General features: G+C 44.6%; 1 protein-coding gene across 1 annotated transcript; it reads right to left on the bottom strand.

Moving 5' to 3' along the window:
• Positions 1-7,976: 7,976 nt before the first annotated feature.
• LOC119432475 (uncharacterized protein DDB_G0292186-like) lies at positions 7,977-8,615 on the bottom strand. Its single transcript, XM_037699638.2, has one exon. The coding sequence runs from the start codon at positions 8,556-8,558 to the stop codon at positions 7,977-7,979; it is 582 nt and encodes a 193-aa protein (XP_037555566.1). The 5' UTR covers positions 8,559-8,615.
• Between the last annotated feature and the right edge of the window lie 7,228 nt (positions 8,616-15,843).

A 15,843-nucleotide genomic window follows, 5' to 3' on the forward strand; every position in this document is an offset into this window, starting at 1 on the left:
CCGTAGACATATTCGACGTTGAAGACTCGGGCGTTCCCACTTTCGTTTTCTCCATCTTCCAACTTGTGGCCTTGGCCAATGAGCAACACCGTGACACCACTTTGAGGACCCTCCTTGAGCGATCGGTATCTACGCCTACTGCCACCTAATAACAGCGGTTTGTCCTCCAGGACGACACTGTTGTACTGCCATAATTCTCACGCGACAGTTCTCCCTTTTATTTGTCGTACCTCAAAATCTGCGCTCAGCCTGTCTGTATTACCTTCATGACGTGCGAATTGCAGTACACCGTGGGGTCACTCGTCCTCACAAGCCTGTCCAGTACCGATTCTACTGTCCCTACCTCGGTCGCTCCGTCTGGCGATAGGTTCCTGCATGCGAGCCTCGTCAGCACAAAAGAAGAAATAACGACGTTCCCTGCCGGGTATCTTCAGCCCTTCGATATTCCAGACGAGCTATTCTTTGGTGTGGATTTAGATCTTCTTCGTCCTTCACCCGAGTCCAGATAGGCAACTGGTTGATCGCTGTAGCTCCTGATGACGCGATGTGCTAGGGCACTACCGGTCGCCTTCCGACCTATTGTGCAACTGAGATCGGTGATTTTTGCCTCCATGATGTAATTTTAGTGCATGGGGCCCCACGACAGCTAGTCTAAGACCATGCTCGTACCTTCGTCTCCGAAGTCATCGCCGACATTTTGCAATATTCCTCTGCCAAGCAGAAGCCTACTATCTCCTACCATCCTAAGACCAATGGCTTGACTGAGTGACTGAACAAGACAATCGACGACATGCTAAGTGTGTTTCGTCTGACCTCTGTAACTAGGTCATTGCGGCCGCCCTACATCACGTTCGCTTATTATTTTTCATGCCACGAAACTGCGAATTATCCCCGTTTTACCTGTTGTTCAGTCACAACCCTGCATTGGCTTAGGACGGTTCACTTCAATCTACAAGTCCCTAGAGCGGCAAGTATCCCATTCGCGCCATTGCCTATGCATACCACGTGCGGCAGCTCGCCGGTAACCGTCTCTTGGTACACCATGAAAATGAAAAGTGCGTTTACAACCATTGGCATCAAGACATTTTTCACCAGGCTCCCTTCCTCTTCTTTGGGTCTCTTCCCGCCAGGTGGGGGTTACGGAAAAACGCCTTCGTTGTTAAGAGGGCCCTTACCACACCCTAAATCAAGTGACCAATGTGACGTATGAGGCAGTCCCCGTCAGCTCTACCATGTAAGCGGGCATATCACCTGACGTCGTTCACGTCGTACGCCTGAAACCCTACCACGCTCTTCCTGATCGTTGCGAGGACAGTCCTCTTTCCCGCCGGGGTCATGTTACGGCGAGGCGAAGAAGACAAAGACGACGGCTCCGAAGACGACGAAAAGTGAACACAGCGTTGCTGTGTTCACAGCCTTGCTGTGATCCCCCGCGGTGGGTATGCGCCACTGTATAGGTAGCAAGCTGTCTTCCGCATCCGTTAACGTTCTCTGGTCTTATAACGCGATAGCGTCAAGGGCCCCATTTCGCAGAAAATGCAGTGTCGGCGTTGTCCGTTATAGAAAACTTATCCCGAACCAAGCCGGGCCACGTGGCGCATATGCGTTACGGAACTAATTGAATTTCTCAAAGTAAAATGCGTAAGAAAATTTGTAAAGTACGACATACACACAACCTACAGGCTTCATAGCATAAGATTACAGTTTCAATACACGAGAACACATAATCCTGTTACGTGGAAACTTAAACGCAAACACTTCTTCTAGCTGCCGTTTGAGGTCTGTCTGAGTGGAGCGGCGCGCCCCGGTCGGTTCCTTTAAACACCATCCGGATGGCGCTCACCTCCAGGAATCCGCGGCAGCGCAGTCGCTCGCCGTGTGGGGAAAAAAGAACTGGAAAGCTCGCCATCGTGCATAGAGACCGCCGCCAGCGTATGGAGGTAAATATTACGGTTACATAAACTGCAGTTGCCGTGAAGCATTAAAAGCAGTCAGTGATCCTTGAATACTCGCGCGTTCCGCTCTTAAGGGCGAAGCTTAAGTGTCTTTCAAGTTTTTACATCTTATAAATAGTTTTATACGCGTAGCAATAAACATAGTTTAGAAAGGCAGCATTACTGGCCAGTTAACATGTATTTATATTTCGTGACTATTGAAGACAGAGACTGACGTCCATCGGATGCGGTTGATTCGTTCAAATAACTGCTAAGATGGCGGTAGCGCGAGCCTTCCCTTGCTTGCCTGTTCCCATCCGGGAAAGAAACAAAACTGGACAGGCTCTGACGTCACGTTTTTGAAGCCAGAAGTGCAGGCATGTTGGTGTGCCATCTGCCTTTACGACCCCAATCAGGGGTTCTGCAGCTCGCAGGAGCAGATGGGCGTAAACTTTGAACTTGCATTGTTACGAGCCGCCGGAAGTGTGTGCTGCCGAGGCACGTGAGAACGAAGCCTACGAAACTTTTGTAGCAGTTTTAGTGAAACCGAACCGCTCTTGTGTTTTGTCGTGGCACGTTAAAGAATAAGACGAAGATCCGCGCCGTGATTGCATGAGTGCATCTGTTGCTGGCTGACACTCACACTCACAGACCCAAAACACAACTTTCAAGCTTACACACCACACTCCAAAATCAGCTATTCTCACGAACAAAAGGTGCTGCTAGAAAGACACTGGCTGAAAAAATGTTATCTTGCGTTTCAAATTTGGAGTGCCCGCCCCAGTGCTCCTTTGCGAAAAACAGCGCGTGACTTCCGCCACACTTTCTCTAATACGTCCGCGCTGGCCTCAACCAACGCGTTCTCAACCTTTTCTTTCACTAAAATTTTCAACCCACTACCGTGGCCACGTAGCACGTGTGCGCTTCCAGAAGGTAAAGATGTCGAACCAGCAGGTCCGACGTCCACACATCTCCATATCGTTCTTTCCTGGAATCGTTTCAATGCCACAGCCAATCTTCAATGTTTGAGGCGGCGCATTTATGTGCTCGACGACAAGATAGTTGGGCTGTTAGTTTAAAAACAGCATCGGTGAGCTGTGTTGAGCAGAGCGTAGGAACAGGAAGTATCCCTTCTTCCTCCGTTTGCAACGCCGTAGAAGAATCTTTTCTGGATACCGGACTTGTCGTCGCAGAGGGTGCATCAGCTGGGGAAGCTGTACGTAGCAGTCGCTTTCAGCGATAGAATTGCCGTCCTTACTCGAAACCGTCGAGATGGCGAAGTCGAGACTGCAGTTTCGAGCAGTGCATCCCTGGTAATGTTCGCTCTCCTCACTGCGGTGGTGGTGGGAAGGAGTGGTGATGAATGTGCTGCGGCAGATTCTGTGTCTTCCACACTTTGTTCACTATATGTAAGTGGGAAGAAAGTACTTATGATGACCTTTGACGCGTGGTCTGCGCGCGTTGCGCGTTGACTAATTTGGCCTCGAGTAAGGCTGTAGGAGTATAGATGAGTGGTTCAGCAACTGGTCTCTTGCGCATCCTCTACTGCAACCTCGCTTTTTTCTAAGGCAGTTTCCTCACTTCTCTGTCACAGTGACTCGTCCTTATGTGGTTTTCGTTGAGCCTACTCGCTTGCTTAGGGCAAACGCTGTTTCCAACGATGGTCGATTTCATCTTGGGCCGGTATTTCTTTTCTAGAACTCTGAACGAGTGGTCCACTTTAGTGTACCGCATTGGCGACTCATTCAGGTGCCGCGTGTCAGTCGTGGTAGATGAAGAGGCTGGAATAAAATTTTCTGGAACTGGGGTTTTCGAAGTTCTTGTACCGGCGGTAGGACGCCGGCGTAGGTTGCGATTTTCTGGGTCTAGATTCAAGCTGAATGGCATGGTTCTTTGTGGCTATGTCGCGTTGGCTGCACAGTAAACAGCAGGGATGATCGATCGATGCAAATCGTGCGGCCAGCGCTAATGCTGACGGTACCAGCGGTGGTAGACAAGGTTGGCATGGCCCGTTTCCTGCGGAGGTATTTTTCGGTGAACACCATCAACGGCAGGACTGGCTCTCTTCTCTACTCTCGACTTCCACCTGCTAGAAGTTCGTGACCTTTCACACTTCCACGTGCCGCGACATCGGTGTAGCCCCGTCGTCGGCCTCAGTCTCCTTCATGCGTTGACGGCAGAAAATGGCGATATTTTCGGGGAGCGATAGCATAAGGACACGATGAAGTATGATTGCGTATTCCGACACTGGAACTGGTGTGCTGACTGTATCAGGTAGATAAGCCAAGTGATGCGTGCCTGCGTGTGGCATCTTCGGCGCATGCTCGCCACTTGTGTGCCCTTTCCTGTACTGGGTATAAAACGAGCTCGAATAAACGCTGGGGCGTCTTCGTTTGCTGAGAACTGGTCCGGGATGTCACTCTGTGGAGCATAGCAACGTTCCAAGAACGTTTATTCAGAGACGACGAAAATATATTCATGGGACACGAAGCATGCAAACGCGCGCAAACCTCAATGCTAAGAGGAAAAAAAAACAACTAAAGAATGTGCGATCTCCTGATACGACAAAATCAATCAATCAATGTTTATTTCCAGCGACAGTTGGGAGTCTCTAACGCGAAAAGCGGTAGCAAATCGCTTGAAAGTGCCTTAGGGCCCAGGTACATGGCAAATAACCGAAGCAAGAAATAAAACAAAGCTTTTTAAAAAGCAGGCGTGAGTTTAGAAGTTGCCAAACTAAAAACCACGCCGCCGAGTATGCTCCAAAAACGTAGTTTTATTGCCAATTCAGTGAGGGGTGAACTAAAACCTAACGTGGTTATTCCCGCGGCCTCAATAATTTCGACGGTGACCTTCGCGTTTCTTTGACTAATCGCAACCCACTCATAAAAGAATGCTCACACCTACAGATTCTGTTATGGAAACTTAGATGACTAGGGGCAGTGTTATGCGAGTTTTCAAATGCTCCCAAAATCTTTAACTTACAGATATGCCAGTCTGATCGAGCTATTGCTTGCCGTAGTAAAATGACAGACCGCTTTGCCACAAGGGACAAACACGATCTTATGTGCTGCTTCACAGACTGTCCCGAGCGTTTTATAGCTAGCGCTGCAAAACTTGAATGGTTCTAAGCTGCCGAAAAGATGACGTGGTTGTTGGCCCTGTTCGCATTTTTTGTAATTGATGTGACGAATCGTGTATGTAGACGATAACGCTCAAACTCTGGCTACTTCTGGTGCGCTGCGTCACAGACCCCGCGACAACCTGCGAAGACGTTTCAGAGACCTTAATACCCCCAAAGGAATTGATGTTACCAGTGGCTTCGGGAAACGACCTTTTCAGCAGTGGTGCGATTGTAACAGATAGCTATCGTAACAAGATTTCAAGGAACAGTTCTTCGGGTATTTGCAGTAAATTTGGCAACCCCTCTTTTAACCCTTGAACCGGCAATTTAACTTCCAAAAAACGTGGCAAAATCACCAATTTTTAAAAGTAATTCATAATTTCTTCCGTGCAATTCTGATTCTGAAAATATATGTTACATCATTTATTTCTGTTTAGAATTAGCACACCGAGCAGCAAAGTTGGCTACCGCATAATGGTTCGTCGCTGTGACGATTAGGTCAATGATGCCCAGTCAAAAAATACATGAAATCAGTAGAGAATATTGTTCTCGTCAGTGGGCTGCCGCAAGATTCTGGGCACTGAAGAGAAGGGCAACCGCGGAGGCCTAGGTGGCGCTGCCACACACGTGCACTGCTTAGTGCGTCACCGTCGTCGTCTTCATGGCCGTCACTCTCGTCGTCATCTGAAGCAATGTCCAGGGTAAAGACAACGTCCGAGTCGCTGTCGGACACGAATTCGATCTCGTCACTAACGCTGCTTTCTATACTGCTCCAAGAAGCACCTCTTTTTCTTGGAGCATCACCGCCACCGGCATTCTTCTTGCGAAGCGCCTTTATGAAATTACTGTTGCCAGGGATAAAACACGCGCGAAAGGCATGAAATGTAGTTTTTCATAGACAACTACCGCCATCTAGGGTTGAAAATCGCAAGCAAAACAATTGACGACCGGGATACGTCTTTGGCGGTGGAAGAAGCGCAAAATCGGGCCGGACGAGTGTGACTCGTCGTTGGGGATATTGGTACTATCTCGTGTGACGAGTACAGCTCGGGGTTGGCAGCTAAAGGAACCTACAGGAGCTTGGAATGAGGGATATGGCATTAATAGCTAACTGGTTCGACGATCATAGTTCCAGTACATGTGCTGAGGTCAAAATGTGAGGTTGCGGTTCAGAAACCTTAATGATTCATTTTCGGGCATGTTGTGAGTGATATCTATTGTTTTCAATTACTTCTGCAAGATTTCAAGCACACGTGCGAAGCAACGCCCAAACTCATCATAGTCTATGAGATAGTCTTCAACGTATCTTACAACCTACCAATCTTGAGAAAGTTTGGTTCCTTGAAGCCACTGGTTCAAATCACTTCTTTTTACAATGAAACAAGTCACTCAGAACGGGTGCTTTTGAAGATCCAATTATATGATCCACCCCTCTAAAGTGCAACACAGCTATCCCAGCGAGCCCGTCACAGTGCTTCTGTTGAATTTTTTGTGATCAGTCAAAGGCTTCCTTCTGCACTTGAACTGGTGGAAGGGTTCCTGGAAGTGAGTAATTCATCTCGTCTCGTCTTTTTTTTTCTTTTTTGTAGCTTGTGTTGTGCGCCGCCTATCTCTATATTTAATCATGTATAAAGTGGATGCAAATGGAGCGTATTCGTATTTATTTTATTGAGAGGACACAAATGCAGCTTTATAATTATTACAAAACGATACCCACGGCCTTATAGTTTTCTTAAAGCTGATTTCATTCCGAGTGATTATGTTCAGTTGGAAAAAGTCTGGCTGACTGAGCGAGGCGCGTCCTGTGCTCTGTAATGTTCACTGTGAATGTCCTGAAGCCTGTGGCATTTTCGATTCAATTTCATATTTGACCTAATACAGTCGACGACGTACAGTGTTTAGATATATTTAGAAAATATTCGGATTAACCGACAGTGTCTCTTCAAGTCGACCACTGAATAACAGAGGGCACTATTTGATTCGATACACGAAAGCTTCAACTTCTTGCACACCCCCTACACATATATAGGTGCTATAACAATTAAAATCAGGAAATGGAGCTGCGGAGTTTAGTAATTTGTAGCGCAGAGAAATGGTGGTCTATCAGAATTACAGAATTGGTACCAAGGGAAGCGAAGCGCAGTAAATGACGGCGGAAAATCCGTGGTTTAATGAAATTATGAAACTTTCAGGCCTTGAGTGACACACTACAAGAGTAACTTGAGATGGCTAATAGAGGTTATCGTCCTGCGGTGCACACAAAGTAGGCATATGCTCATGATGATTCACTCAAGGAAATATAGAGTACACTTGAAACTTCAGCGGTGCCTTTGCCGACGATAGCAAATAGCGTGCATGCTTAAAGGGACAATAAACACAATAATAATTTAAACTGTCTCATTAAATTATCCTTCCTGTACTTGAATAAGTCACGAATCAACGCAAGTGCTGTGACAGCCTCCATTATGGACGGTTACACATTATTATTCACTGCCTAAAGTTGTTTAGCGCTTAGCCAAAGCCCAGTACATGTGTGTTTTGGCTTGTCACCTGTATTGAAGTGCAGCAGCTATGGTAGCATCTCAGTACGTTTACTGAAGTTGAGCAGCTGCGACAGCGAACTCCATCCGCGATCTTATCATAACTGGGATGCTATAATCAATGATCCTACGTGGCGTGTCAGTTTATCAAATGTGAAACCCTTGTGTAGTCTCTAACAATATTGTTTTAGATTATAGAGCCTCTGTTGCGACGCAGGGTCTGGCTGGAAAAAAACGAGCAACTGGACAACAAATTACATTCGCCAGCATGCTCACGATTACTCTAGCATGTCTGGATAGTATGCATAGTAGTTGAGCCATTAAAAGAATCAAGTTTTACGTACGGTTTGGTCGAAGCATCCAACGTTTCTTACTTCCTCAACCATGTTTTTTTATTATAACTCTGTTGTCTTTGCTGTTCTTGCCGTTGTTGTTCTCGTCGTTGCTCTTCCTGCCGTTGTTGTTCTCGTCGTTGCTGTTCCTGTCGTTGTTGTTCTCTTCGCTGCTGTTCCTGTCGCTGTTGTTGGTCCCGTCGTTGCTGTTCCTGTCGCTGCTGTTCCCGTCGTTGCTGTTCCTGTCGTTGTTGTTCTCGCCGTTGCTGTTCTTGTCGTTGTTGTTGTTCTCGTCGTTGCTGTTCTTGTCGTTGTTGTTGTTCTCGTCGTTGCTGTTCCTGCCGTTGTTGTTCTCGCCGCTGCTGTTCCTGTCGTTGTTGTTCTCGCCGTTGCTGTTCTTGTCGTTGTTGTTGTTCCCGCCGTTGCTGTTCCTGTCGTTGCTGTTCACGTCGCTGCTGTTCTTGTCGTTGTTGTTGTTCTCGTCTTTGCTGTTCCTGTCGCTGTTGCTGTTCTCGCCGCTGTTGTTCTTCTCGCCTTCGGGCTTCCTCAAGCTGCCTCTGATACTGCTCCGCTTGCTGACGCGACAAACAGTTACTACTACCTGCTTGAGAACCATGTCTCGAACCATAGCTGCTCTCTTTGCCTGACCAGGTTGGCAGAGGGATAGGACTAGGAAAGGCAGACGAGGGGATTCCCTTTTCAGTTATCACTACAATAGAAGCAACAAGAACGACTGCAATACTGAAGCTTGTAGCCTTCGCCATTCTGATTCCGCACGCGCATTAGCATGGTCCTGGTTCCAGGGAAAGCTCTTTAAGGATAATTTACACAAAGGGGACAAAGAAAATGTCGATCACACCCATGTTTCGTTGACCCGGCAGTACGCATATGCTAGCAGTGGTCGTTTGTATGGAAGCTTTATATTTAAATATATTTTTTCTTTTCAGTTCCTAAGACAGGACATAATATCTTGCTAAAGGGACACACAACAATGAGCAATTGTATGGCACTCATTTTGGTTTGAATATACAACATCTGGAGCAAGCACCGTAACACAAGCGAAAGGGGCAATGATTATTAAGCAGTGCTAACGTTTCGTTGAGCTTATGCATTGCAACTCCAGTTCCTCCCGCGGCACCATAGTAGCTATGGCCTGGCACTGCTAAGTTAGAGGTCACGTGATCGATCCCGGCTGCACTGGTCTCAGCTCGATGCAGGCGAAACGCACGAACGCTTGTGGACTTAAGTTGACGCTCACGCTAAAGAGTCCTAGATGGCCAGAATTAATTCGCAGTCTCTGACTGTGATATGTTTTATAACGTTATCATAATTTTGATACATGCAACCCCTGAATTTATTTTATATTATTCACTTCCAGACACCAGTAGCTAGTGTTCAGGTGTTTTTTAGCAGTGTAAACGAGCATAATTTAAATACATCAAGGGAGAATGACTTTTGTTACAGTGGATCGATCACAAGACCCATTCTAGTGAAAGCCTTCGATAAGAAGTCCTTACAGAAGCTTTATTTTATTCTGAATTGTTTGGGGTAAAGTACGACAAACCTGATTTATTTATTTACAAGTACCCCACAGACTCCTTACATTGGAACATTCCACTGAGGGCAGCATTCCGGGCAAGTTGCTAATCCATTACTCAAGTATATATTGCGCAACAAAAAGACACGAACGTGAGAGAAGAGAAGTTTGGTATGTGTTCTTCTTCTCTCATGTCCGTGTCTTTTTATTGCGCAATAATACTTGAGTAGTTCCATGAAGGATAGCGACAGGTAAAAATTGTTATTACCGTATTAATAAAGCGCAACGCAAGTATATTTAGGAAACGTAAGTAAACGAGATATATATAATCTCATCAGACGTTATCGTGGAGCCTAATTTTGTCAACAGTGAAATACAGAATACGGGCAGAGATATTAAAGCAAGAGGTAGGCCGAGAATCAGAAAGTGAACGTAGGAATATCGTAAAAGCAAAAGCAACAAAAATCAACAAGCACCGGTGCAGCAAATAAAAAAAGGACATACAAAAACGATGTGCACTCATTATCAGCGACACCTGCGCTTACAAGCAATTCTGCCTATATTTGTGAAATATATGAGGTAAGGGAGATAAATCCCGGGTGACTAAGGAAACTGGTTAGCTAAGTTGTTCCTTAAGATATCTGTGTCGGACATATTAGTTAGGTAACCTGTAAGGGAAGGTCTTTTCAGAAAGCGATAACACGTGGCATGGCTTCACTAATGCATACCCGTGAGCAAAAGTGTACGGACCAGTGAATGCGCGATAAAATTGATTTTCTCTTTTGCCTATAAGTGTAATTTGAATTTAAAGACTGTAGCCCAAACTTGGCATTGCGAATTTTCTAGTGCACTCGTCAGTTTGCGTTTATGCGTGTTAATTACGAAGAAATTCTGTTTTTGCGGCGATCCCATGGTCTGTATACTATTGCTTACGGGTGTACGTCTTAGTGTGACGGAGAAGGTGCGTGAAACTCCGTTGATGATGAAGGCAGTATCTTGATTGTTATCGCTAAGGCAGAGTAGAAGGATGTTCACTGTAGATTACTCTATGCAACGAAGATATACGATTTTATTTGCGACTCATGGGCGCCACCATCTTGGGCGGTTACACAAGCAATTTCTTAGTTTTATGAGAACTTAAGTCACGTAGCCTGGTCATGGAACGCTGACATTTATACAACTGTTTTCATGCTTCAAATCGATTGTAGTACCGTAAACTTCGTTGTTAAATACAGAAAACGCCAGCGTTATCAGCCCGATATAGCGGCACCAAAACGCTTCCGGAAAGTAGTGTGCAGCAGGCGGGTTCGTTCTTCTGAATTTTAAGGTATAAAGCGAGCGGGATTATTTCATGTGAAAAAAGCTTGACTTTCGGCTGTAATCGCTAATGATGAAGCTTGCAGCACGCATTTGGCGAACTTCGAGGGACGTGATGAGACATTGGCGACGACGCCACCAAATGCGTGATGCAAATTCGAAATGCAATCGGATGAATCCTTGATAAGCAAGCTGGCGGGTAAAAAGAATGTACGTCGCGAAGATTTCGCTTCAAACAGCAAGGAGTACGGGATATTTTTGCTGTATTTTTCCCATGTGAGGAAGCCAGTGCAGATTAGATGTAAAGTAAACGCCTACGTATTTATAAAACTATCCCTGCTCATTTTATTAATAAAAGGTGCGCATACATCTCTAGAGGGTAGGCGTTTACGACTGAAGTTGACTAAATTACATTTATCACTGTTTAAACACATTAAATGGTGAACGCTGACGATAATAAAGCACTTTAATCTGGTTTGAATATTACGTTTGACTGGTGAGGGAAGTGGGTAATGGAAATAAATAATTTAAATGTAACGTAATGCGTGTATCCAGAACTAGTTTTAGGCTTAGCACTTGCCGTCTTAACAATGCTCCATTAGATGTCGTCATGTCGTATAAATATCATCACGCGCACGGACGTCGCACGAGCTTGGAACTACATATGTATTGCTTATACAATGCACAAGCAATCAATCTCATTTGCGACATTGGCGTTAGATTTCTTTAAGCATTATATTGCATTTGCGTCATTTTGCAGAAGCATTTGCGTCTTCAGCGTGTTGTTTCTATAACGCGTTTTCTTTTAATATTTTTTTCTACTTGCATAAGGGTCATCTGAAGCATTGCTTAACGTCAGCACTCGCACATACAAAGGATACGATAAATCATTTTATTATTTGGACTTTTCTCAGTAAGAAGGCACCTTTGTCTTCATTCTAGCGACCCATTTTCCTTGGGTATTTCAATACAAGCAAGCTGCGAGTCTGCACACGTTCGTGTCCATTTCTGCACCACCTTTGTCTACATTTACGTAGCTTGACGAATGTATTCGCAGACCTCACCCGGCTTTCAATTTTTCGGAACCTAGCACTTGCCTATACATGCATTCACATGATTGTTTCTAGCTGCTCTTCGCCGTTTATGAACACAGAAAGTTAATATGTTGTTCTACAATCCTGCCTTCTCAAGAAAATAATAATAAGTCACCTTCTTTGGTGCCTTATAATTTTTGCAGGAGCCTTATTGTGTTGCACCATTTTCTTTGCCTCTTAACCCACCGTGGTAACGTAGTGGTTTTTGCGTTAGGCTGCTAAGCCCGAATCTGCGGGATAGAGTCCCAGCCGCTGCGGCCGCGTTTGGAAAGGGTCGAACTGGCAATACATTCGTGTGCCATGCATTGTCTGCACCTTAAAGAACACTCACGTGGTCAAAATAATTCGGAGTTTCCTACTACGGCGCGCCTTATAATATTATCGTGGTTTTGGCCGCTAAAACACACAAAAAAATTATTTTCATGCCACGTGGACAGGCAACTAATTGCTGTTGCGCTGATTGTTTCAACTGTGTTTCCATTTCGCCCTATACGTTTCGAATAAATCTGCAAGTGTATCAAAATATTGAGTCACTTCTTAGTCGCTTTTGTAGTGATGGGCAGTGTTAATTTATTTCAAGAGTTTCACTTGCTAAAATCACAATCTGATTATAAGGCTTGCCGTAGTGGGGGGCGCTAGAACAATTTTGACGCTTGGTTTTCTTTAACGTGCATGCAATGCACGGTACACGAGGGTGTTTGCGTTCAACACCCATCTGAATGCGGCCGCCTCGGCCGAAATTCAACACGCGAACGCGTGCTCAACAACGCGACGCGTAGAGAGATGTGCAGTTCTGTTGCTGCTATAGGCAGCTTTATTCGGGCCGTCAGTGCTGACCATAGCACCACCTCAGCGCCACCTTGAAGGACAGAACGCTAGCTTCTATTCATTACTGCATGGTTCGCTCAGCGTACACTACTGCACGCTCAAGCTCGGCTAAGATCATTTTGCCGGTTGAAGTTTCGCGATGACATTTTTTTTTGCTCAGACATATGTTCTTTGGATATATTTAGACCTGCGTATTCTTGGGGGCATGTTCTAAATGTTGCACTGCTTTGTTAGGACCCAGGGTAGGTTCCGCAAACACAGAAAGAAACAAAGAAAACGTTCACTGCATATATTTCACTATGAATTGATTCACTGGGAATTAGATAATTGAACTGCAACGTTGCCTCCGGGGTTTTGCTGATCACGAGTTGGAGAGTTCTATTTCTTGAGCATCGATCGCATTCATGACCGTGTAGAAAAGCTTGAGAGTGCAAGTAAATAAAGGCAAAAAATAATGTTTTACTTACCGGAACAAAGAACTGCAGGGACACCTTGGCAAAACGCTATCGCAGCAGCTTGTCCCTTATGTGACAGTGGCATTCACAGACACACACACACAAACACACACACACACCGCAAAACAACACGCATCTTGAACGACGCAAAGGCTTTATGCATAAAATGTCTTGAATAGTTCAAACAAACGGTGCAACATCATAACCGCATACTAATCTATTAGTGATAGCAGAAGAAAAGTGATACGACACATTCATTCCAAAATAAATAATTATAATTTACGTAGAATAAATACGTTGCATGAGTTCATTTTGTTTATGTTAACCGTGTGTTTATATTTGTTAACTATTGTTGGGATATTATTTGTTAAGGACTGCAGCTTGGTGTTCTTTGGAAACCATGGCACTCTCCACACATCGGGGTGTCGCGTACATTTTGCATTAGTGTGGGTCTCTAACGTCGGAAGTGCCGGGAATAAAGTTGTTACATATTCGGAAGAAAATTAAATTGCTCCAAGTAGTCCATGCTCATATAGCTTGTCTACCTGATTTAGGTTGTATTAACCAAATATATCATTCATTTTTTCGTGAATATCGCTCCACGTTCTATATTTACCGGATGATTTTTTTTAGTATAATCAGCCTTTGCATAGTAGTTTTAGATGTTATCGCCTAGACGAGGCAGCGGTAGTTTATATGCAACAAGAATAGGCCCTAATAAATTGGCAGTTTAGCTACTTGACGTAGAATCACGCGGCAGCATGCCACAGCTCCAGTTACTGCAGGGAGTTTACCGCATAGGTATTTGACGTTAGCATCCCAACGTAAATTAGAGGATGAATACTCAACACAAATGTCATTATCCTCAACCAAATAAAATGAGCTGCTTCCGAAAGTCAATAGCATAATGAAAATAAAGTGGCTTGCTTTTTGCAAGAAATGTTATATCGTTCGTTTTTGTAGAATTTATCTAAGCTTGTTTCCTTGCGTCCGATCTGACAAATGTACCATAAGTTCAAACCATTTCTGCAGATGATTGTTCGCATCAGAACCTCAAACACACATTGTGCCGTCACCCTCCTGCATTATATATTGAACCTCGCTGGTTATGTTTACAATAATCATTTCGGAATACGGTAAATAAAAGTGCCCCACAAACGCTTTCTTGGTATATATCACTATACCAGGTAAAAGGGATGAATGATGGTTAATATTAGACACGTTCTGATTTCGGTTGTTCAGATATTTCATTAATTCCAGTGGCTTACGAAGAATTCCGCATGAGGAAATCTTCTGAGTGAGGATGTCGTGAATAAGGCTATCAAAAACTTTGCTGAAACCTAGAAAAATGGCCGCATGGCCGCAATAGAGTTGGTATTTTCGAAGTTCTGCAAAGTGCGTTCTTTCGAAGACAGTAAAGCCATTTCCGTCGACCTCTCTTTTCGGAATCCGTACTGCCAATAGGTAAGTACCTTCTCTTTACTAAATTAATTATTTGAGTGAAATAGGCCCTTTAATACCTTGGGAAAAACGCGGATAATCCATTTCGGTGGATAATTCGATGCAAAAAAATTAATGGGGTTTTACGTGCCAAAACCACGATCTGATTATGAGGCACGCCGTAGTGGCGGACTCCGGAAATTTGGACCACCTGGGGTTCTTTAACGTGCACCTAAATCTAAGTACACGGGTGTTTTCGCATGTCGCGACCATCGAAATGCGGCCACCATGGCCAGGATTCGATCCAACGACCTCGCGCTCAGCAGCCCAACATCATAGCCACTGAGCAACCACGGTGGGTTAGTTCAATGCAGTATTTCGCTCGCCACATTTGTAAATAACTGAAACTTTCGCATTTTTCATTGCGCTTGGAATAGCTGCACTCTATAAAATTAGGTTCAAGGTGTGAAATAGTAGAGAAAAGATAACTGGTAATACGTATTTTACACGTACAGTTTGGAGATGATTATTGTCCAATGATTTATTTTTAGACCGTACGTGCGTATAGTATATTTCATTATCACCAGTAGGCGAAAAAAATACGCCTTCGCCAGCAGCGCCATAGTTACATAAAAAAATTTCTAATAGCGATGTCACTTTGTGCATTAGCAAAGTGTCGGTTAATATAATCTACAAGTGCTTTGGCTGTCACCTCATGCGAACACTCAGTGAAATCGATGTCAGGGGTGCAGCGTACCCCTGTTCTGGTTAGACACACGGACGATGCGCCCCTGACATCGATAAGATTGGGTTCACGTGAGATGACAAGCGAATCACTTGCAGATAATTTTAAACGTCACATTGTAAACGCACAAAGCGAATGAACTACAAGCGCTCATAACAAATCCAGAGCATCTGTAACGACGTCTTCGATCGCGCCTTTATTCCTTCAGGACAATAAATCCATCAGTATTACCCGTAGGCAATTTACACAACGACCCACTAAACCTTTACTCTTGAATAAATACTGCTCGAAAGTGCCCATTAGGCATGACTGTAAGCATACGATACGAGACAATTACTTTACATAGATTACATGGTCGAATTTGGCATTGTTAGTGATTAGGCTTCCTAGAATACATCACGCACTTTTCGGTAACCATGGAGCTAACCGCTTTCACGGCAACCTGGGTCACTGGGTAGTTCGTAGTGTAATAGATAGAGCATTAAGCTGCTCTGCTG

Source organism: Dermacentor silvarum, chromosome 11, assembly GCF_013339745.2.
Source record: "Dermacentor silvarum isolate Dsil-2018 chromosome 11, BIME_Dsil_1.4, whole genome shotgun sequence".
Classification (NCBI taxonomy): Eukaryota; Metazoa; Arthropoda; class Arachnida; order Ixodida; family Ixodidae; genus Dermacentor; species Dermacentor silvarum.

Excerpts from the sequence above, each read along its gene's own strand:
- LOC119432475 (XM_037699638.2), bottom strand. The coding sequence starts at position 8,558 with ATGGTTCGAGACATGGTTCTCAAGCAGGTAGTAGTAACTGTTTGTCGC.